The sequence below is a fragment of the Myotis lucifugus genome, unplaced genomic scaffold (genome assembly GCF_000147115.1).
Source record: "Myotis lucifugus unplaced genomic scaffold, Myoluc2.0 scaffold_57, whole genome shotgun sequence".
NCBI classification, from domain to species: domain Eukaryota; kingdom Metazoa; phylum Chordata; class Mammalia; order Chiroptera; family Vespertilionidae; genus Myotis; species Myotis lucifugus.
The window spans coordinates 6,862,079-6,876,762 of NW_005871105.1; the positions used below are offsets into that span (position 1 = coordinate 6,862,079).

The 14,684-nt window shown below is 41.1% G+C and overlaps 1 protein-coding gene across 7 annotated transcripts in view; it reads left to right on the top strand.

The window, feature by feature from the left end:
• The window catches only part of NCOA7 (nuclear receptor coactivator 7), a 114,686-nt gene extending 100,473 nt beyond the window's left edge, over window positions 1–14,213 (top strand). For 2 of the 7 annotated variants that reach the window (XM_014456255.2, XM_023754198.1), the window contains exons 11-16: window positions 800–947; window positions 5,010–5,135; window positions 6,640–6,792; window positions 10,913–11,008; window positions 11,642–11,715; window positions 12,082–12,217. In XM_014456255.2, the coding sequence (XP_014311741.1) occupies window positions 800–947; window positions 5,010–5,135; window positions 6,640–6,792; window positions 10,913–11,008; window positions 11,642–11,715; window positions 12,082–12,217 (733 nt within the window). Of the gene's footprint in view, window positions 1–799; window positions 948–3,332; window positions 3,714–5,009; window positions 5,136–6,639; window positions 6,793–10,912; window positions 11,009–11,641; window positions 11,716–12,081 lie in introns of those variants that run through there. The other 5 variants (XM_023754199.1, XM_023754196.1, XM_023754195.1 and 2 more) reach the window with 4 other exon arrangements.
• Window positions 14,214–14,684: the final 471 nt, after the last annotated feature.

Here is a 14,684-nt window from a genome sequence, read left to right on the forward strand (position 1 = left end):
AATCTGTATATGAGAACAGAGAAATTGGAAGCAAATGACATTTCCATGTCCATATAATTAGCTCTGTTGCTAATATTAAACAATATCTAGTATTATTCACTCTGTAGTTATTAAAGGTGTTTCATTAAAATTATAATAGTGCTTCACTCTACAAAAAGATCCATTAGCGTGTTTATCTTGGTTCCCATCTTAAGCTTCAGACTAATTTTTTCCCAATAAATACAGGTGTACAATAAATGAAGACCCAGTGAGGAAAACATTGATATATTTCATTGTGTTTTTTAGTCTTTTTTTTTCTGGCTATCTTTTTTTTTAATTGTTTTATTGCTTAAAGTCTTTCAAAGGGTATTACATATGTCTCCTTTTTTCCCCTGCCCTTGACAATCCCCTGGCCTCCCCTACCCCCCAGTGTCTTATGTCCATTGGTTATGCTTATATGCATGCATACAAGTCCTTCGGTTGATCTCTTACCCCCCCTTCCTGCCCCCCCACCCTCCCCGGCCTTCCCGCTGTAGTTTGACAGTCTGTTCGACGCAGCTCTGCCTCTGTATCTATCGCTTGATCTTTTCCTCAGATTGAAAGAGTTGCTCCACGTCTGTGGACTTCTGCTTTCATTTGTTGACTTATTTTCTGAGTTTGGAATGCACTAATAGAGATCATCTCCACAGTGAGAAATTTCCCAATTAGCAAAGTGGCTTTGCCCAGCAGGAACAAGATGGTTGTATGTGCCAAAGTCCCTACCGGTGCCTGCCAGGAAAGTGGATTTGGTGTTAATTCCTATGATGAACATGTTTTTCAGGGTGGATCACTTGTACACATTCTTTGTTCAGTGGTCTCCTGACGTCTATGGGAAGGATGCCAAAGAGCAAGGCTTTGTGGTGGTGGAAAAGGAAGAACTGAATATGATCGACAACTTCTTCAGTGAGCCGACCACCAAGAGCTGGGAGGTGAGCACTCCAGTAGGAGCTAGACTGTCATGGTCCTTGAACTACAGTATTCAGTCAGAATGTTCTTGTGTCCAGATTCCAAGAGCTTCTTGGCTTATAAGAAGTGAAGTTCCCTGTGCAGCTTTGAAGTTACAGTGGGATATAACCTTATTCCTGCTTGAAGCTAGTTATACAGAAAGACCCCATCATCACCACCACCACCACCACTACTGGGTCATTTCACTTTTCCTATAAAAAAGTTCTGCTGTGTCCCTTTTACATACAGGTTGAAATTCAAGCTCCTTAATATGGCTTGAAAAACCCTTCATAATTTTTTTTGAGCACTTTCCAAACCTTTCCCCTGTTAGGGGCACAGCGGGTGAGATAAGTAGAAGTTAGCATTAAGGAGTATAGATAAATCATTACATTATGACAAGATAATTGTCATTGTAGATGAAGTGCCAAGCTCTACAGCAGGCTGTAGCCAGCCATCTGAAAGGAGCTAGGGGAGCAGAGAAAGCTGCCCAGAAGAAGTGATCTGAACTGAGATCAGAAGTGGGAATACAGGCAGTTGTGGCGGGACTGGGATATGGAACATGGTCTGGCCAGAGAGAAAGGTCTGTTCAAAGGAATGACCCAGGGGAGAAAGAAAGAGCATTTGGTGAACTAACAAAAATTCAGTGTGGCTGGAGCATAGAGTGCAAAGCTGAGGGAATAGCAGGAAATGAAGCTGGAGAAGTAAGCAAGGGCAGATCACAAAGGATCTATGTACCAAGGGTAGGAGTTTGGTTATTTTCCTAAGGGCAGTAGGAAGGCATTGAGCTGTTTTGAGCCTAGAGAAGTATACACAGATATGCATTTTGGAGAGCTCTCTGGCTGACAGATGTTCAGTAGACTGGAGATGAACAACCCTTGAGGCTTGAAGACCCAAATAAGCGATCAAGCAAGTGATCCCAAGCGTGGTCTATACGCTCATGCTTAAAGCACTCAATGGCTCTCTGTTGCCTGTAGCAATCGTTACCCTCCTGGCCAATCTTCCAAACCACCACTTGGCACATTATTTTTTTTTTAACTGAATCCTAGACCCTCATCACTAGAGACAGTAATTCAGTGGGTCTGGGGGAGGAATGTTGGAATCTGTGTTTCTAAAAGCTCCTGGATGATTTTGAAGAACAGCCAGTTTTTAGAAATGCTACCCGATAAGTTCCAAATCCCTTCAAGGCGTCAAGGTTCTTATTTTCTCCATTTCTGCCCCCTCCCCAGCCTCCTCTCTACTTCCCTTGCTCTCTATTCTCGAGCCGTAGTGAACACAGAACACAGCTGTGTGTTCCTGCTGTGCCCTTTGCCTGGACATCTCCCCATACCCCACCTCTGCTCTCCGAACTCTCTGGATGGCTCCAGCCTCCTTGGAGCTGCTGTTAGCATTCGTATCACATGGAATGGCATTCATGTATTTGTAAACGTCTCTCTGCTGTCTCCTCACCCACTGGAGACTGTGCCTGACAAAGCACCTGGCACTCGCCAGCAGGTAGAAAGCGCTCAGTCAATGTTCACTGTCACGAAGTGCCAGGAACTTAAAGGAGTGCCGTCTCCCTGGCACAGAATCCTAGTGCTTGTGCCCCAGATTGTGCCTAGGCTCTTGCACCGAGGATAAGTCCTGGCGAGCCTGGGACTGATCACAGGCACCTGCCAGAGTCCTCAGTGGATCCGACCCCAGGATGAGCTATGCCCATCCCCTCAGCAGGACCAAAAGGCCGTTTGGGATCTGGAACAGGCACAGAAAGATCACTGAAAACTGAGCCAGGGTTTTCTGCATTTCTTTCCACGCCCCTGACCTCAGATCTGAGGAGTAGAGCACGTCTCATCATGCTTCTTAGTCATTAAGATGAATATCCTAAATGTGTGGTAAACACACAAGGCTATATACAGAGGATGTATTATAGAACTGTCCTCTTGAAACTATATACTTTTATTAAACAATGTCACCCCAATAAATTTAAAACGTTTAAAAAGAGATTAATATACTAAAAAGTAAAAAGTTTTGCCTTTTTTAAAATTACTTCACCAGCTGTTCTGAAAAGAAATGAATCTAAAGTGCCATGTTCCCCCGCCTCACATGAAGCAGATGTTTCCCCATTCTTTTAAGTTGCGCACACTTAACACACGCGGAACTGAAGTGAAATGCCATTGTTCTAAGTACAGTGAGCCTGGCTCGCCGGGGGGAAAGGCTCCCTTTCATCCTTCCCCTGAGATTCCAGCTGATGTCAGGGAAATTACGTAAAGTTGAACACGGAGGTTTAGCTTTAGAGAAGGTGCTGAAAAAAAGCCCGGGAAGGCGGGGTCAGGAAAGCTGGCTTAGCCAAAGGACGGTTAGGAAAACGCGTATAAGAAGAAAAAGAAAAAAGAAGAAAACAAGGCGGTTTGTTGTACCACCGTTAGGAAACCACCGTTTCAAAGGTGAAAGTGTCATTTTACAGCCTCCCAGCTCTGCCTGACAGGAAGTGTGTGTTTGTTCTCAATCCTAATTTGGGTGTGTTCCTGTAGAAATGTTGAACCCTCTCCTAAGGGAAACAGAAACCCAACCATGCAGGAAACGAGATACTGCAAAAACAGTTGTAGCTCAGCGTGGTTACAAGGAACCGTGGTGTGAAAGCAGACAGAGAAAAAACTTGTTCCTCCTTAGAAAGCAAGCAGGCAGTTCTCACCCTCAGGATGAGGGTCCGAAGATTGCCCTTGGACGTTCAGATTTTCTATTGTGCCAGACCTAACCAAGAACCTTTTGTGAAGGTACGTTGGAGTCCCCGAGAGCGAATGAGGTCTGCCACGCTGTGTTTTGAAATGCTTCCTTGATTAGAAAGGATTGTGCAGGCATTTCAACCCCAGCAGGTATTTTATTGGTTTTAAAGATGGGTATGGTGTGGTTTGCCCCCTCTCTTTGGAGTAAAAGTGTTCATATTTGATTTTTGCTTTCCACAGCTTCATTTTGAACCCACGTTAAATGTAGAGTTCACACAAAAATACGTGCTTCATGTAATGCATTGAAGATGCTGGGTTTGTGATTCTTTGATAGTGTTTCCTTTAAGAATTCCCCCTTGAGAAGATGGTAGCCTGTGTAAGCTAATTTCCTTACCTGTAAGTCTGGCTCAGGCAATGGCAGGTGCTTTATATCCATGACCGTGCATTTTGGAAATCCAGTAGTGCGTTGTCTGACAACTTTTACTATATATAACTTAAATGTTTTTCTCTATAATGCAAAAGTCATTAATACTGGTATGCAGGAATTTTAGTGAATTAGTCACTTTATATGTGTCTTTAATTTAAAAATAATTCAGTGATTAATCCAGACTTTAGGAGGGGCAAAAAAAAAATAGATCTTAAGGTGAACTTGATTTTGGTAGTTCATAAGCATAGTTATAATGCAATAATGTTGTGTGCATCACCTTTCTCAGTTTTGAAGGAGAGACTACGTTTTTAGCTCCTGGACTGTACACAAAGAATCATGACCTAATTGTCATTTAGACTAAATTTGTGTTTCTTCGGATTGTTGCTCTGGTAGCTGTTACCATTTGTCATTTCTATCAGGGTTGGTTGTTATGTGCACAATCTTAAGAGAAAACATTAGTAGGAGTCTTAATTTTAAAGAAGTATCTTATCTTCCCAATATCCCTATTTATAGAAGACTTACTCATAGAATGATCTCTGATTGGTCCCTTAATTCAAATTTAGATGCAAGTCAAAGAGAAATAACTAGGGGCAGTTCAAGGACATAAGTTGCTTGTGGAGTTACACATAATTCTTGTTCAAGGACTGAGCAGTCAACAGCAATAATCAAAGGGAAAACTTGCAACTTTAATTTGTACATATTAAGTGCCTCAGCTGTACCATGTTAAATTCTGCATTTGTTCTGAAATTGAAAAATTAACCATTTCCCAAAGTCCCGGTTCAATTTCTGTCCTGCTGCTAAAACTCCACGTGTTGCAGGATATTGTGTACCTGAGGTTGATTTTAGCTGGCTAAGGTAAAGCAGACATCAGGGTTTTTCTGTTTTGTTTTGTTTTAACTTACTTGGCTTCTGCATTTCAGATCATCACTGTCGAGGAGGCGAAGCGCAGGAAGAGCACGTGCAGCTACTATGAAGACGATGACGAGACAGCCCTGCCGATTCTGCAGCCCCACAGCGCGCTCCTGGAGAACATGCACATTGAGCAGGTGGTACTCCCCGGGGGCTGAGGATGGGGGGCTTCCAGCCTTAAGAAGCATTTCCCCACCCTGACCGCATTGCTCTCCTTCCGGGTGAGGGATGAGCCAGGTTTTAGATGAAGACCCGCAGCTTAACCAAGGCCAGAGTCCCTTTCTCTGCTTCCGAAAGGTTACGGCAGCCTTCCCTGCTGCCTTCTCAGGAGTGTGTGGTCTTGGCCAGACACTACAACCCTATCTCAAACCTGAACAAAATGCTGTTTCTTGTTTTCAAAACAATTTTTAATTGATTTGAGAGAGAGATGGGAAGGGGAGAGAAAAAGAGAGAGTGAGATTTTGATTTGTTGTTTCACTTATTTATGCATTTAGTGGTTGATTCTTCATATACCCTGACTAGGAATGAGCCCACAACCTTGGTGTAGTGGGACAACACTCTAAACAACTGAGCTACCCAGGCAGGGCCTCAAACCAATATTTAAAGTGTTCTAAACTAACACACTTAGGATCCAAATTTATCCCGGTGATTACTGCAGAGTTCCAGTGTTTGTTTTTAATTTATCAGGCTCAATAAAAACCATTTAGCAAATACATTTCATTTGCTTTATGAAAACTACCTACCCCTAGGAAAAGTTTTCCTTTTTCTGTAGTTTTACTTGATGCTCTCTGAAAATGTTACTTCCTTTTAATGAAATGCTATATAATGTGCTTGCATTTGACCTTGAGTCAGGAACCTCTTCCACTTCCCCCATCAGTCAGCATAGACCTGAGTCTCAGAGACCTTACTGAATCGTTAAGTGTAACTCCCTCAATTTACAAATGAGTCTGCAAAGGCCCAGGAAAGCCAAGAGATTTGACCAAGCAGTTGCAGAAATGTGGTTTGTTCTGATACTGGAATGATCTGCACCATTCTGAAGACCTCAGCAATCTCCTTCGTAGTATTTTTGAAGAGAGATGCACTGTTGGTGTTCATGGCCATCAGGCTGAAGTGAAATGTTAATGTAGTGAAAGATTCGGATGGATTGAGGACAGACTACATCAGACTGCCAGCATAAAACAGTTTTCTTGTCACTTCTGTGGGAAACTGCAGTTGTCAGTAGCAGCTCTGAGCCTGCGAGGGTTTACTAGTACAAAGAACAATTGGAGAAACATGAACTGTTTGATGAAAGCCAGGCTGAAGAGTAAAACGGAGAGCATATGTCTAATAATTCATGCTTCGCTATCAAGCTAGGTAGGTGCTCTACCCCCCAGTGTATAATGGCATAGTGACCCCACAGTCAGGCCCCTGAGAGTTATACTGTGCTCAGGGAGGCGTCCTGCCAAGGTCAACACCACCAACGAGTAACTTCCCCTTTTCTCCCTTGGTTTATAGTGGCAAATAATTGCCCAGAGTAAAGGGGAACAGTATGTAAATCAGTGTAATTTTAAGTTTGATCCACGGGCATGTCCTTTGTGCCTCAAGCTCATGAGTGGTTTGTGGGTGAATTGTCTATTTACATGTCCATCTTTGGATTCGTAGCTGGCCCGACGCCTTCCAGCCAGGGTACAAGGGTATCCATGGAGACTCGCATATAGCACATTGGAGCACGGGACCAGCTTGAAAACTCTCTATCGGAAATCAGCATCGCTAGACAGTCCTGTCCTGCTGGTTATCAAAGACATGGATAATCAGGTGAGGCTTCTTTCTCTCTTAGAAAACATTTTTTTTATTTTCAAAGCTACACAACGGTAGAGATGAGTACCAGGAACTCCCATCACCCAGATCCCACAAGTTAGCAGGATTTTGCCACATAAGCGTCATCTGCCTTTTCTTTATTGGTTTTTCTTTGCTGGAGTGTTTTGGAGTAAATCCCAATTATTATGTCACACTTCAGAAATGCATCTCTAAAAAAAGAAAATGGAGCATAGCTCCAAATACAGTCACATTCTGAGGAGTTTTTGACATGTACTTACCATACAGTAGAAAACTCTAATGATACTCTACAACCTAAAGATGGAGAAGTTGGAGAAAGTCAAGTCTGGATTTGGTGGTAACTGCAGAAAGAAATTCTAGTGCCTTACCAGGACTTTTTCAAGGTGGCTGAAGTAGTACCCACAAACCTTGCCTGTATGGTTGCTGAGATGGAGAGCTAGACAAGGCCGTGGTGTGTTGTACTGGAAGAGCCCAATTGTTATGAAACAGCAGGGAGAATGCTCTGCTGTGGCTCATTGCACTTTTACCTCTGTGGTGGTCGGTCTTGGAGGCACTGGTGAAATCTAGATATTTCCCCATCTACCTGATATTAGTACACCTCACCTCAATCAGCTTGGCATGCAAGTAGAATCTTCCCTGGAATCTTTTCTCTACCACCCAGTCAGGCTCCTGCTTCACAAACAGAAGGTCTCTTTCAAGTCTGTTCTTTCTTTATTTCTGTTTTGTGTATTGTATACCAAGAAGAAATTCCTTTACATTTTTTAAGATATAGATGCTATTCTTTTCTCTTTCTGGTATTGAAGCAGGTTGTACTCAACCGCCATTCATTCATTCATTCATTCATTCAGAAAATGTATAATGAATGCCTATTACATGTGAGACACTATTAAGCATTAAAGAGCTTGCTGTGAAGCCATATAATTGTGATCATTTTAGAGGAAATAGATCTTTACTGTCATAATTTGCCTTGGGGAAAATTAACAGAGAAAGAAGGTATTGAGGCATTCTTTCTCAATTGGGTTTGTTCCTGTGACTATTGCAGCTTAGGAGTTCTGGGGAGGAGTTTAGATGTTATTATTGTTACAATTATTGTTTCCTGGTTAATATACTTAACCATGATTCAGCTGAATAGTGGGTAGAGTCAAGTCAAAAATTAAAATAGTAAAAACAGAGGTTTAAAGTAGAATTACTTAGGGATTTAGTGAAATGTTTGAGAGGTTGGGTGCAGTGTTTTAGATGTGATAAGGCTAGATGGCTTTAGACTACAGACATAAATCCTCACATAAGATTACACACTTGTTGGGGAATGTCTTGGCTGCCTGGGGCAAGTGCTGATGAAGCACATCTCCACCCGGCTTCCTGTTGGCACATATGTAAAGAAGGCCTCTGCACTGCTTGTCAGGGGTGGATCTTACAGAATCTGGTACTCTCAAGCCACTGATACTGTTTGAAGACACCTAAGCACTAACTTTCTTACCCCATCCCATCTACCCCCAAGGCAAGATTGTGGCTTTGCTGTGTTTGAGAACACGGTAGAACAATAGTTATAAATTTCTCTGGAAGTGAACATTTTAATATAAAAATATTACCTATGCAGAATGGCAGCAGGAAGGAGCTCTGCAGATTCAGTCCCCAGTGAAACAGCCATACTGGTGGGAATTACGAAAATAGTCATCACATAAAGTCTCTGGAAATTGTCCTAAGGGCATACGAGTGAAGAAACATTCATTCAAGCAAATATAACGAATTTCGGTAATCATGGTGAGCTTCCGTGGCACTTGAAGCACAGCCTGCTGCCTCCACTCACTCCCAGTTCAGACTGACAGACAGAAGGTGGGGCTCCCTCTCCCAGGCCAGGGTTATGATACACCTTCTCTAGGGGCAGTTCCCCAGCGCTTGACCGAGATCACCGTTTCAGGAGCTAAATTCCATACCTGTGTGGCCTAGAGGTAAAGGGCTCTCTTCATCCACCCGCCCCTGCTCATAGGACAGATGCTCTACCTGGGGCCTGGCAGGCTGAGAACACAGGGGTTTCTCCTGCCGTTGTCCCAGCCTGTGGGGCAGACGTGTCATGTCAGGTGAGGTGAGCCAAGACCAGCTTCTGCCTGCCCCGCATCCTGCTCATAAAACAAGATCATTTATCTAGCCCCCAGCTCTGCAGAGTCCCGAGCTCCAACTCCAGGGGAAGAGACAGACCATAAGACTCAGAGCTCTGAAGCTCTCCTCAAAGTTGCTGCCTTTATTTTTATTTTATTCTATTTTTTTAAACCCTTGACCAGAATCGAACCTGGGACCCTTCAGTCCGCAGGCCAATACTCTATCCACTGAGCCAAACCAGACAGGGCAGTTGCTGTCTTTATATCATTCCACTTTCTATGGTAATTTTTGTACATATTACACTGATATATATCACCAACCCATCAATAAATTGTTATGACTACTTTATATAATTTTTTTTATCTACTAAAGAGGAGAGCAAATATATATTTACCAGTTTTGTTATATTAACCTTCCTTTTACCACTTCTGGCTGTCTTCAGTTATTCTCATGGATTCCTGTGTTCTGACATTGCCTAATATATTAAATTTTTATGTGTTATAGATCCAACAATACTATTATGTGCATATTATTTTATATAATTTTCTAAAAAGTTAATAGAAAAGTTAATATAAAATGGACATTTTCTTATATAACCACAATGCTATATATTAGTACCTAACAAAATCAATAATAATTCCCTAGTCTCATCCAATCCTGGTCCTTATACAGATTTCCATGTTGCTAGGAAAAGTTTAGCAAAGAAAGAATCTAATTATTTAGACTCTTGTGGAGGATAAAAGAGTAAGGATGCCTTTTTCTGTTCATTGATCAGGAGGGGGCCCACTCTCTTCCATGTATGGCCATTGCCCTTGTTGTTATATTTTAGCACATGCTTTTAAAGATAGATGCCTAGCTCAATTGAATTTTAGCTCTTTTACTGGAAGATCCCCAGAAGAAGGGAAATGGATTTTTGACCTTTTTGTTAGTTTTGCTTTCGTAGCAGGAAGTATGGGAAGGTTTGGTAGCAGGAAGTATGGGAAGGTTTGGGAGCAGGAAGTATGGGAAGGTTTGGTAGCAGGAAGTATGGGAAGGTTTGGTAGCAGGGAGTATGAGGCACATTGGTTAGAAAGGGTTTCTAGACTTCTCCTCTACCTAATTTTTAGCATTTCAAGGAGCCAGGAACTGAGATTCCACAATGATTAGAATTCAATTAAAATAATTTTGAAAAATTACGTTTTCCAGATAACCCCCATTTAAAGGCAGCATTTCTCAATAGGGATTTGGAATAGAAGCTATATCAGAATTACCTACATTTTTGAAAACACATAGGCTCACTCTTGCCAACCCTCACTCCTGCACTACTGACCAGGATCCGACAGAAGCAGAGGACGCTGAGGCTGCAGACATGCTACATCTGAAAACGCTGCTCCTTCCAACCCCCAACAAGAAAAAATAGAAGAACCATTGATTCTAATACATCAAAATCACCTTTAAAGCCCATAGTCTAAGGAACTGTTGGCTTTTTCTTAAAAGCCAATCTGAACCAAGATATATGGGATCAGTCATGTTAAGGATAGAGTTTTAGTAAGCATGTTGAGAACTCATTTTTACAAATCAAAAGAGAGAAAAATTGATTTTCTCTGGGAAAATGTCTGGCTACAGTTCCACTTATAAAACAAAGAAGACTTGGCTTTCTTCTCTCCACCACTCATTTCTGCGTGCAAGATGCTTCTTGTTTAATGTTCCCATTGTGTTGTCTGCAGTCACTAAAGGAAACTTGTCTCCCTGGTGCACTTTGGACGTCTTTTAACATGGAAACAATTGTTGGCCTTTGACAGATAAGTTCTCTGAGCCCCTTGGATTCTAGTTAGAGCTGGGGACGTTAGCTGTATCTCTGTGTTGGTGGTCCTTCTTATTTAAGAGCTCCAATTGAGTAAGGATCTTTGCTGAAAGAGGTATAACGAGAGCTCAGGATTGTGTTAACACATTTCAGAAAGTCTTTGGGAGGTTTAGGTTTGAAAGTAGATAACATTTCTTTTTCTTTTCTATTTTTTAACAGATTTTCGGAGCATATGCCACTCATCCTTTCAAGTTCAGTGACCACTATTACGGCACAGGCGAAACTTTTCTCTACACATTTAGCCCCAATTTCAAGGTACCTGGATAGGAGAATATCTGATTTCCCAGTGTCACAGTGTCAGGGGTGTGGGTGAGGTTGGAGCAGCAGCTGTCCTGTGACCCCATCTGGACTCCCTCCAGCCTGGTCAACAGGATGACTGTAGTACACAAACTGCTCAGGGTCCCTCCAGGGACCTTGTGAACTGCTCTTCTGCCTGCTCTGGAGTTTAGGGAGGGATTGCAGGTCAGAGTGAACATGGCCTGGGAGATCTCTCTGACTTCATAACCCCTTAGGACAGTGGTTCTCAACCTTCCTAATGCCGCGACCCTTTAATGCAGTTCCTCATGTTGTGGTGACCCCAATTTCATTGTTACAAATTGAACATAATTAAAGCATAGTGATTAATCACAAAAACAATATGTAATTATATATGTGTTTTCCGATGGTCTTAGGCGACCCCTGTGAAAGGGTCGTTCGACCCCCAAAGGGGTCGCGACCCACAGGTTGAGAACCGCTGCCTTAGGAGGTCTCCTCCTGGGGTGGAGAAGGCCTGGCAATCAGGTGCTTCTTTAGCCAATGGGTAGTCCAGAGAAATAGTCTAATGTTTCTTTTTTTTGTTAAGACTCCAGATTAAAATGTCTGTTCTCTGTCTTGTGTTTCTCTCCTAAGGTCTTTAAGTGGAGTGGAGAAAACTCATACTTTATCAATGGAGACATAAGTTCCTTAGAACTTGGTGGTGGAGGGTAAGGTTTTCATTGTTGTTACTAATTTACCACCTGACTGGAGTGGTAACCAAAACCTTGGTGCCAGCTGATGTTAGCTAGTCCTGGTGCTCACATGAATTAGGATAGGACAGTGGCCTCCCATGACATTAAGAATGAGAGATGAAATAGTTTATGTGTCTAAATGAGGCACTGCTACCACTTGCCTTTTAGGAAAGACAGGTCACTTAAATGAATTAAAGGACATGTACCCTTTGTTTTACAAACAGTTTAGGGTTTTGTCTCTCTGTAGCATAAATGAAAGAAGAACGGGGCAGGGGAGGACAGAAAGTGTGCCACCTAAGATTGAAATGAGTTGACCCTTTTTTTTTTTTTTAACCTTTTCAGGGGACGATTTGGTTTATGGCTAGATGCTGATTTATACCATGGCCGAAGCAATTCCTGTAGCACTTTCAATAATGATATTCTTTCCAAAAAGGAAGACTTCATAGTTCAGGACCTCGAGGTATGGACATTCGAGTGAAATTCAGGCTGCCTTAAAATCCAACATTAAAAGGAATGGGTTTGGTCAGCTCCCCTAAAGCTGGCTGGAAGACAAAGCCCCAGCCCAGACTGCTTCCTCCCACCGCCATGCGTTCTTTCTGCCATCATCTCAGAGCATGACCACATTGCAGAGAGATCCTGGGAGGTGCCTGTGGAGGGCAGACACTGACGAGAGAGATTGGAAGTCCAGATTGTTGAAAGACTTGTACTCCCAGTTTCATCAAATCCATACAGTGAAGAATCAGAGTATTTATAGATGTATGAGTTGAATGCAATTTTTATTTTTGGTAACTGTGAAAAAAAAAAAGATACTGTGGAAATATATACATGCCTTGTGTATTTATCAACATAATTTTCATTACCAAAATGTACAGCATACTATTGTTTGCCATGGGAAAGGTTAGTCTCGTTTAGAAAAATTGAAAGTGTACAGCACTTCAAGGGAATTTGTATATGATTTTTTTAAAAGAAACTTTTATTTATTATTTCTAGTATATTGTCTGAAATGTGTTGCCAGTTTTTTTCTTTTAATGTGTCAAATCTTGAAATAAAGAAATGTGCTATGTTTTGGCGACAATTCCACTTGATTTATATAGTTTTATATTGAGCTTTTTTTGCCCTGATTGTTTAGGGTGATAGATCTTAAACAGCATATACATGGATATATATGCTTAATTGTGAACTTTAGAAAACTCGTCACCAATGTTCATTGATTTGACTGTTATAGGCCAGCTTTCCATGTAGTCATTAAAAAGGTATATTTTTAGTTACTTGCTCTGAACATAGTTGTGTAAAGAAGAATAAGCCATTTCTCACAGTTATGACTTGATATTTACAGAAGTGGATACCTTTATGAACCTAGAGTAGAACAAACCCTGCTTTGGAATAGAAAATGGTTTGTTTCTTATAAAATCATTTGTGGCTAGTAACAAAAACTTTATTTTCATAGTGTTTTCACATAATTTCCCCCAAGTTTTTACACTAACAAACAGGCCTCTGTTTTTAAAGGGACTGAGTATTTTAATTTCTGCATATTTTATATCAAATGGAAAATATCAAATTAGCCCAATTGTCTTGGTCTCTAGACTCCCTTGTTTGAGAAAAAACAATGCAAAGAAATGCATTCATACCAAAATTGGAACAAAAAGTAAAACCTATTTTTTAACATCAACCCATTTTTAACATCATAAAACACTGTTTTGTTAACTATAATAATAAAACCTTGTTAAAGTTTATCCAATATTATTGATTGCCAGACTTTTATGAAAGCCAAAGACTGCTAATGTAAAACATGTTCAAGTAATAGCCAAAGCTGAGAAGTGGTCTGTCATAAATTACATCCCCAGCAATCTCGGAAGGAAAAAAATTAATAACAAAAGTAGTATTTATATAACTGCATTTAGAAAAATAAAACAGTTCTTAGAATGTAAGCCTGAAGTGGGCAGGATATTTCCTTTAGATTATTCTCTTATTTTAGACTATTTATAAAAGAGAACAAATTGCCAAGTGGCCTTTTGTCAGATCAACAGTTACCTAACTCCACTGACATTCCATACAAGTTGAAATGAATGCTGTAAAACCTGAAGTCTGTAGCCTGGGTGTGCTTTCTCCTGAGTTCTTCTATTGAGAATTCTTGATGAAAAACATACTGGCCGTTTAACCGTAATCTGCTCATTAAATAATGTGTTGCTGTGAGATACCAGGAATGTCTCATGATGATCACGTTTACCATTTATGCCATTTGCAACCATATGCTATTAACAAACAAAACAGTCATTTTGCATATAGTTCACTCTTACCTAGTTTAGTCCATGATATTACACGTACTTGTGAGAGCATATCCAGATGCTGTGTTCTCTACTTAAAACAGTGTTGCCCAATCAGAAATGTGTGGCCCTTCATTTATGAATATTGAATATATGTAATGCAGTGCTAGCCCAATATTTTCAATAAAGGAATTTATGCATTCAGTCTGATTTTCTTTCCCATTCAGCCGGTATTTATTGGACACTAGAGTTTTTATTTGTGTGTGAGAGGATGATGAAATAGCCAAGACTAAATAAGGTCCAGCACTCATGTTTTTATTTTTAATGCCACCCTGCAAATGCCCTCTTCAATCCCTGTAGCCATCCTCCTCTTCTCTCACCAATTCATGAAAACTGCCTCTCTTGTAGTTACTAGAGACAATCTTGGCCCAAAATCTACCACTTTCCCTGTTTTTTATCCTTCTAGCTATTCTTTGAATAGTTTTCTTCTCCTTTTAACATTCTCTTTTGACCTACTTTCTAATTTCAATGGACACGTTATCCTCTGATCAGCTTTCCTTGGCATCCTGTCTGCCAGCCCGAAAGATGAAGACCTCGGGAAGTCTTCATTGATTCTCACTTCCTCAGTTTGAGTCGACATCAAAAGACTTGGGTGGGAGAGGGCAATCAAATGTCTCACCA